At 39.5% G+C, this 9,743-nt stretch overlaps 1 protein-coding gene across 1 annotated transcript in view; it reads left to right on the forward strand.

The window, feature by feature from the left end:
• The window catches only part of LOC120424966 (homeobox protein 5), a 127,056-nt gene extending 122,539 nt beyond the window's left edge, over window positions 1–4,517 (forward strand). Inside the window, exon 7 of the mRNA XM_052706939.1 lies at window positions 3,795–4,517. Within this exon, the coding sequence (XP_052562899.1) occupies window positions 3,795–4,037 (243 nt within the window). The 3' untranslated portion in view covers window positions 4,038–4,517. The remainder of the gene's footprint in view (window positions 1–3,794) is intronic.
• Window positions 4,518–9,743: the final 5,226 nt, after the last annotated feature.

The raw sequence follows: 9,743 nt of genomic DNA on the forward strand, positions 1-9,743 counted from the left end.
CATAACCGCCAAAACGACGTAAACGCCACGAGGCATAAAATTGAATGAAGTTTTTTTCAAAACCTTTGTTTCCTTATAATATTTCGAAAGTACAAAATAAGGCTTAGGGCTCGTTTTAAGGCTCATTTTATCAATAGCTATTTTTCCTAGATCAGAAGTGTTTCTACCAATGACTTGCACGTATTATAAAGTGTGATATATGTTTTGGTTATTTTTGTAAAGAGCTTTTGAAAAATCTTGTTTAGGTGGGGCAAGTGTACCATATGGATTTTTAGTATGGAAAAAAATACGAATTGCTGCAGCAACATATTTTATTGTGAAAAAAATACATAAAAGTTCTTAAAAACTGATAAACGATCGTTAAAAAAATTGTCCATACACGATATAATAATATTATGAAAATTTACTTTTTATCATCTAAGTAATTTTTTTTTCGTAAAAACGATCAAATTTTAGTAAAATATTTTTTTAATCTAAAAATGAAAGAAACGTTTCAAATACATCCTAATCTGATGTATCTAACTGATAATAGTTCAATTGTTAGTAAATTTAGCATGTTTTTTCATGCATTGCTCCTCTTGCCCCACTCGTTGAGTAGAACATCAAGAAAATCAAATATTTTAAAATCAATTTTTGACATTAAAAAACAGATTTTTTAAAAAACTTGTTCTATCAAAAGAATAAGATGATTCTAAAAAATCCGACAGATTTTTTAACGTTTTTAATGGGTTATAACGAGCATTTCCTTAGCTTGTTACACTTGCCCCACTTTCCCCTAGTGCAGGAGAGAAAAGTGTGCTGAACTTGGCACGAGCATCGCAGGAAGAAACCTGCACATGCACACACGAGGCGAGCATAATTATTGTGCATACAATCAACATAAAAAATGGGCATGCCTGAAGAAGTGCAGTTTGGCCTGTGTACTTCGTTCCGCGGTCGCGGTTTTTTTCGCCACGTGTGTTTACCTTATGTTCAAATTAGTGTGTGGTGCGAGTTAATCTAGCACGCTTCCCAGATGATGATGATTAGGAGTGGAGTACTAGTACGATAACAGGACCTCTGAATGGGTGGGTGATCTTGGAATGCTTAGAGACGTCGGAGTTTTCCCCTTGGACACAACTGGATCGCAACGGTTTATGCTTGCCTGTTGCGATGTTGCAAAAATGTTAACGGCCCCCGAGCTATCACCACGGAGGCGTCGAATAGTGCGGACTAGACCCTCGTGGTAATGAACGGAACAGGTTCAGTGTGTCAATTGATAATGCTGATTTGACGACGCCGATTTGGACCAAACTTGGAGGAAACGTTCATCTATCTATAGATAAGAGAAATCTGAAATTTGGTGCCAATTAGGCCATCCCTCTGTTTTTGTTGTTTTTCTTCAGATTTTTTGGCGATATCCTAAAAAATTTTTTATTCTTTTACTAGTAACTTTCCAACTATTAGAACAAAAGACATTCTTCTGGTTGCATTTTATAGCAAATTGTCTAAGGAATTCAACAAAAATAAAAAAAATCCTTACACGGAGAAAAAATAGTTCCCAAAATCGTGATCAAGCGTTCATAAAAATAGGAACCTCGAACAAAGTGTTCAAATCCCATGGTACGATTTTGAAAAACGTACCACGTGGTTCCCATTTTCATGAACGCTTGTTCACGATTTTTGGAACTATTTTTTCTCCGTGTATACTGTATCCCAGTATAGTTTCTTTGCTGTTTATGTTTTGAAACGTGATTTTGACCAATTCCCTATTTTTGTTATTTTTTTATTTGATCACCATCACGTTCCTCGGTCAATTTTACATAAAAATCATTGAATATCTCAAACAAAACCAAACCATTGTCGAGAAAAAGCCCGAAACGAAAGTAAAATATCTGGATTTCCAATACAAACATAAGCACAAGGCCTACTTTCAGGGGCTTGCAATTCAAACACTGGCACATAGCGCAACAAGTTTTTCCTTGGACACCTGGCTTTTTGTTTTCGAAAGGCTGTTAGTATTATATTTCAATTAAATCAGACACTTTTCTATAAAAAGCAAGCTTTTTGGTCTAATAGTTGGAAAGATGCGAGTAAAAAAAAGTTTTTTAGAAAATCGCCAAAAAAAGAGGGCGGTGCTAAAAATAGAGGGATGGTCCAATCGGCACCAAACTTGGGATTTCTGTTAAGTCGGGCTAAAAAGTATACTCAGTTACAGTATACAGGTTTATTGTTATATTTATTGTTTGTGGATATTGTTTAAAAATTCTTTTTATCTCCTGAAAATCGAAAAAAAAACAATAAAAAATAAGAAAGTTGGCTCCGATTAAATAATCTTAACATTTCTCGAAAAGATGGTAAAAATGTGGTCTTACAGCTGTATTACAGCTCAACATCTTTGAAGTTGATGTCAGTAAACGCCTCTGTTTAATCAAGGTTACTTAACATGATTCCATACCATTTATACAAAAAAAAATCAATTTTATTTAATGACTAAAATTCAATTCAATTGCAGCATGCTTAGGGAGCCAAAACCTGTCATACCTTGATAAAACTGAAGCGTTTTCTGACAACAACTTCAAAATTGTCGAGTGATTGCAATACATTGTTTGCAGTTGTCACATACCAAATTTTTAAGAAACATTTTTCAAGTTCAAAGCTTAAGGTTATGCAAAACTTATTGATTTTAAAATTTTCAGAGTTTTTATTTCATTATAAACAATCTAATCTGATTTTTTTTGTCGTTGCATTCTTTAAAACATGGACAGATCTTCAAATTGTTTCATGAGGAAAAAAATATGTATGTGAATTTTGGTGAACTCATTTTTATTTGCTCCATTTCTCTGAATCCAATTTTCTCCCAAACTCAAACCCTCAAACTCAAGGTCGTCCCTGTCTTGCTGTCGGGATACGTTCTCCACGTCCACGTCAAACTGACAACGGTGCAGAAAAAAGAAGTGCCTTTGAGGAACAGGAGGATCAGGAAGGACCACATCAAAATCCAACCCGCCGATAAGCTCAAGAAGCCAGCGTCCGAGAAGTTTATAACAGATGCACCCAGTTATTACGCCCAGGCCTTAATAGTAGGATCGTGACGATGTTAGCCCGAGGCGCGTGCCACAAATCCTTTTCCCCTGCTCTTTCTTTGCTTTTCTGTTCTTATTGTGAACTCTTGGTTCGTGGTGAATGGAGTGGGGAGAGATGAAAAGGGGGAGGTGGTTGATGCACCACCCTGATCTGCATATTGCATGCTGCTGAAACGGTAGATGGTGTTTATGGTTCAGGATCGAATGCTCTTGTTTCGCTTTGGCTTAACTTGTTTCACTTCTTTCGTTTTCTGGTCAGTTTTTTTTTCATTGAGTTTGCCTCAAAAACAGCGCCGCCACATTTGTTGTTGCCCTGATTTCCCTCTTTTGATTTTGCGGTTATTGGTGCTTAGAGAGGGCCTTTACCTATTATTAGAGGGATCTCTTGATCTCTTTTTAGTTGTTGGATTTTATGGAATTTTACAATGTGGTCAGACGCGTGAACTATAACTGTGCGCTGAATTCTTTGACGACGAAAAGTGAAATCGAACATTTTTTCTTAAGTTGATGTATTCGACATTATTATTTTTTCAGTTTAGTTTAATTAAAATCTAGTGGAAAGGCACCTATGCTTGTCATGACAGGAAATGTTCTGCATCAATAACTCAACATTGAGTTTATGCTCTGGAAACCTCTAAAAATCTACACGATTTTGCTTCCGCCTATTTACAATCAGCAGCACATAAAAAAACTAAAACATTTCCTTCTTTCCCCTCTCTCTTCTTACAGAACTTTCGTGACCAGAGCATCGACGGCGCCGGGTTGCCACTGCTCACCGAGGAACACCTGACCAACTCGCTCGGCATGAAGCTGGGCCCGGCCCTGAAGCTCAAGTCGATGCTGGCCAAGCGGCTCGGCGGTCCCTGTCCGTGCGCGCTCTGTGCCACCCCGCCGACCCCGTCCAGCCGGATGAGCAACAAGGGGGACACGACGCCCACTAACCGACCCCCCAGCAACGGGTCGGTTGGTTAGACAATTTAACAGAAAAAAATCGTTTGAACCCATCCAGACCAGTGATTGATTTCCAATAATTACAACTAAAAGAAAAGAAAAAAATCAAAATAAGGCGTGCAACACTGCCTTTCGCATACGTACTTAGAGACACACGAAGGAGAAAAAGTTAATAAATTCAAGTTAGGATCATTTCGCCGGGACATGTACAATATTACATTTTAATTCGTTACTTAGCTCGTAAGTCTTGTTATCTCCGAGAGACGCACGCGCCCCGTCGAAAGTGGGGCGATCGACCCTGTTCTGTAGCGATTAGCGTCGAATAGTAGATTCTATTAAAACATTATAATTATTATCATTATTGCAATTATTATAAAGAAAAAAAAATATTATGAATATTATTTGTTACGACGATTCTTACACACAGATTCTTCCTCCAAAAAACAACAACATTTAATGCTAGTAGATAGTGAGAGAAAATGCACGCAAGAAAAAAAAACACAAGAAAAACACATATTTATTTCTAATTAGTTGCGATTTGTGGATCGAAAAGTTACAAGCAAGCGTTAACTTAAATACACAACAAACACACATAAAAGACTTAAACTAACTTTGAAGGAAAAGACGACGGCACTAGCGCATCGAAATTCTTCAGTTTTAAAAAGAAAACATTTGGTTTTAGCTGATGATGATTTACGAAATCAGTTCTTTTAGATTGTTTTAGGAGAAAAAAAAATCGTTTCGAAAGTAAAAAAAAACTTCTTGTCAAAATTGTACACGTACACTTATATTTAATTTTTAAAACGTTATTCGGTAAGACCCTTAGTTCACACATTATTATCAGTATTTATCATGATTTATATATGGATGCGAATCGAGAAGCGCAGTTGTACTGTATCTGTATGTTAGAGTTCTGCTATTACGCATGGAAAACAATAAAAATAAACTATGTTTTAAACACTTCAAAAAGTTGTTTCGGTCTCATCTTAGATGTTTTCAAAGTGGACCTAATATAAGGCCGATGCTAATATTTTTCAAAGGTTTTGTCCCTCGACTTTGACCGGGGTCGAAAAGGGGGCAAAAAATAAAAATAGAAATGACAAGCCATAGATTCAACATTTGAATGAAAAAAGTGATTAGAATGCATTTTACTCTCGTTCAGTTTTGCAATCATTAATATTCAAAAAATGAGCAATTCTCGCTGAAACCGTCCCACTAGATGCACATGTTCTCAAATCGTTACGGCAATGTTCTCATTCGATTCAGCGCACCAAAAAACCATAAAAACAACCTCCGAACCAATGAAAATGTCAGCCATTAGCCACCTGTAAAGAAAAACTTGTTTTGGATTTTGGATTTTTTCGAAAAAATGCCCTAATTTGGAGAAATGATATCTCCCAAAATACATTACCAAACATCAAAAAGTTATACATCGTTGGAAAGGTAATCGTGAGGGCTTTCAATTGGACTTTGATAAACATTTCAAAACTTATTTTTTCATGGGTAATTTTTAAAGTTTTTGGGAAACTTACTCTTAATTTTGAATTTTGACCGTGTTCGCAACCACTTATCATTACGCAACCATTTTCATTCGAAAGATTGGAAGATTTTGCATAAAATCAACTTGAGAAAAGTAATGTAATGAAATAGTAACGGATGAAAGAAATTGGTAAAATTTCAGTTAAAAATAACCAAAGCTCAGACTTCAGAAATGAACCTAATTTACAGTCAAAACAAAGCAGGATTGTATTTGAGCCGAATGTACAATCATCTGAGGCAAATATTTTGAGGTCTACATTGATTGTTATGTTAAATTGTCCGGGGAACACGATAGTGATAAAATAAAACAAATAAAAATACAAAAAATGGTCAAAACTGGATTTTTAAACTTAAAACGTTAAAATATAATATTAGTGGTTATTTAAGAGTTAAAATGTTATTTTTATCGAACTCCTTAGACAATTTTCTATAGAATGCAACCTGTAGAAAGTCTTTTGCTCAAATAGTTGCAAAGTTATGATTAAAAGAAAAAAAAGTTTTTTAGAAAATCATCAAATGGTACCAAAAATAGAGGGATGGTCCAATCAGCACCAAACTTGAGATTTCTGTTAACTATCAATAGAGGAACGTTCCCTCCAAGTTTGGTCCAAATCGGTGAAGGTCGAGTCCAAAAGTGTACTCAGTTGACCTGGAATGACCCATTGATAATTCGACGTTCCGAAAAAACGGGTTATAATGTTTGACTTTGAATAAAAACATGGAGCACGCAATGTAAACAATAACAAACACGTTTTGTTTGGCTGACCAATTAAAAATCGTAGTTTTAAAACGTTACTAAGTCTAGAACCATCAGGTTAATACTGCTGTATTTGCATTATTATTCAGAGGGAACCTAGAATTCAAAAATTATTGTTTTTTGACATCCGAAATTGGACGAATCGTTAACATGAAATCTAGATTAAATTTTCAAAACAATCTATCCCTAATGGGTTTCCTATGCAGATAGGACCTTTTGAAAATTTAATCTAGAAATCTTAATACACTCAACCTCCGGTGGTTGGTCACTTTTTCATTTGACACTTTTTTAGTTTGTACCCCGTTGGTTAGTCAAAGTAAAACTAAAAAGTGACGAACTGCCACTTTTTACACGGCACTCACGTACACTATCAAAACAAACGTTTCGTAGTCTGTGTGAACTCCGTGTAAACGGAAAAACGGAATCGACGTAACACCTTATAATGTGGCCCTCTTATACCTTGCGGTTTCGTCAACGGATCCACAGGCGTGTATCGTTCTTTTTGCGACAAGACTCCGCCTCCCGGGTCTCCTAAGTGTGAAGGTATGGCACGGGGAGAGGGCACCGAATACCTATATTTACACTTAGAATTTTTTGCGTCCGCCCCGGGATTCGAACCGGCGACCTCTGGATTGTGAGTCCAGTGCGCGGTCCGATTGATCCACAGTGACCACGTTCATTTGTTGGTTCATAGTTGGTGTCAAACCATCGGGTTTTGAATGTATTTGTTTTTTTACTAAACTTTTTCTCAGCAGTTTTCTGATTTCAGAAATCGGATTTAGTTATTTTTATCTAAGGTTTATTTTTTTCGAGAAATACGTCTTAAATATTAAAATAAAACAGAGACAAACAGACGTTAATATCTTTTCCATCAATCAGGAGTAAATGGCAGATTTGAATTTAAATGAAGTTTTCAGACCGTCCACCGAAAAAGATGGCGCCACAGGGGAAGCTCACATCACATTGACGTTCCAGCAGCGCGCTAAATATTTTGCCTTCGTTATGATAAACCCGAAAAATCAGGAGGCAAAATTTGTTTTTCTTCAAAAAACTTTCAAATTTAAATGCAATCAGCTAAAAAATGTTTCAAATAGATTCCCCTGCGTTTAGAATAATTTATAGCATGTTTGGGTTTATTAAAAAATCTTTATGGCAATTACATTGCATAAAATTTTTTTTGTTAAAATTGTTTGTTCCGTCAAATCTTACCTTTTTTGAAAACTTATGATTGCAAAACAAGTGAACCAGTGTAAAATGCAAAACACTTTTTCATTCAAATTCCCCCAATAAACCTGTTAAATACCAAGTGACTGTTTTGTAATGAAATTTGATGTTTTGCAACCCTGACAACTAACCATAGACAATAATAGGTGTACTTACCCTAGTTACCTAACCCACCTGTAAAACACACACAAATTACATGCAAACACACAACATACCAATTTGTAAACCCTACACCAAACATGTAAATACCTACAGACAAAACGACACAAATTGTACAGACATACACAAACCCCAAAACCAGCACCACTGCTACGCGAGATCTGTCATCTCGGCGCAGCATAACAGATGTAAACAGAATACATAATTGAATAAAACTTAAGTCTAAAACGAACCGTCGCGGAGTTCAGTTCGCGTCACAGTAAAAGTGGCAATTTTACTTGAACCAAGTCCGAAATACTAAGTCGCGGGTGTGATTAGTGGGAGAGAACATGCAGCAGGATTGAAGGAAGGAGGCATGCAAGGAGCGGAATAAAGGAAAAGGAGGAAGGAAGTTCATGCAGGAAAAGGAAGGTTCTGGGGAAAGTGAAGTTTGGGGACACAGGCCGTCGGTGATCCGGGACGGCCGAAACTTGTGTCCAGTGCGTGGACATAATTTGGTCCTTCGAGCCGGATCGAAGAGACTACCAGTGCCGGTGTGGAAGAAAAGTCCGCCGGAGTGTGAAAACCCCGTCGTCGCACGGGTAACAAAAGTGTCCCCGAAGAACAAAGTGCCCCAGAACAAAATGGCCAAAAGTGCGCGAACCGAAGCGTCTCCAGTGACCATTTTGTGCCCGAAGGAAAATGGTGGGAATCGGGACAAGGTTCTCCGCCATCAGCAGCAAAGTGCACCGCTAGTGAATGTGTGGTGACGACGACAAACAGCAGTGCGTTCACCAACACTTGCTCGGTCTGTTTACGTTCCACACACGCAAGAAGCATAGCCCACGGTGGGTCAAATCGGCAGTTTTGTGAAAAAATAAAAGTGCAAAAAAGTTTTCGCGAAACATTTAGCAAAATTTCTGGACACATTTACCGGAAGTTTGCGTGCGCGTGTGTGACCGGAAGTGACGTCACGAAGGCAAAATGGCAGAAGAATTGGTGCAGCGGAAGTCGATCTTGCTTGACTCTCTTGTCATACTGGAGCGTTCTGCAGTTTGCGGACCGGAAGTGATCCTGACGGAGCAACCGGAAGTGTGGGAGAAGCAGCTGGAAGAGGTGTACAACCGGTACTTCGACATCGTGGCCAGGCTTGAGGTGATGACGTCAGCCAACCTGAAGCTGGAACGGATGGAGTTCGACGGCAAGTACTACGCTCTTTCTGCCCACATTTTGAACTCGTTGGTACTTCCGCCGCTGCCCACGTTGCCTTGTAATGCTGCAGCGCAACCTTTTGCGCAACCCCACGGCGGTTCCTCAGCCGCCGCTTCTCAAGCCGTTTTGTCGCCGCTGTCAGCACAGCACAGTTCCTCCTCCGAATCTATGCCAACCTCGTCGGTTCCTGTTGCGCCAAAACCGGAAGCGCAGCCAACAAGTGGTTCCTCAACCGCTTTGCCAACCCGGAAGTCAACCAGGCGACACCGGAAGCCCAAGCATTCGACACCTGCTGTGCCAAAGCAGGCTGTACCAGCGTCCAGTGGTTACTCAGCCACTGGAATCACATCGAACGTCACACTCAGCGCTCGTGCCATGCCACCAATGCAGTCTGCTGCGCCAAAGCAGGCAGTTCCAGCTCAAGCAAGTTCCCGCTCCAAGCCATCAATGAAGCCTGTCGCTCCCACAGTGACAGCAGAAGCAAAGCCAGCAAGCAGTTCGTCGGCAGCCATCCCACGCGACGGGAAGCTGACGAAGCCGTGCGCCAAGCGCGGCAGCGACCATCTCCGCCTGAGTCCGGACATCCGTAAGCCACTTTCCCATGGGACGGATCCGGTAAGTCGAACCAGTTCAAACCCAAGCTACTTGCGATCGCCCAACCAATCCTCCTACGAATGTTCCGGCACGCACTGCCGATCGTGCAGCGAGAAGCACGACTCTCTGTCCCACGTGAATCACTCGCAACTCGCTCCCACTATGCCAAGCCAGAAACAGTGCCAAGTTTCTCGGCAATCTCGGTCCACTTCGTGTTCTTACGTCCTTCAAGAGCTCGCTCGCTGCTTGTTGGACAATGCGCC

Source organism: Culex pipiens, chromosome 2 (assembly GCF_016801865.2).
Source record: "Culex pipiens pallens isolate TS chromosome 2, TS_CPP_V2, whole genome shotgun sequence".
Classification (NCBI taxonomy): Eukaryota; Metazoa; Arthropoda; class Insecta; order Diptera; family Culicidae; genus Culex; species Culex pipiens.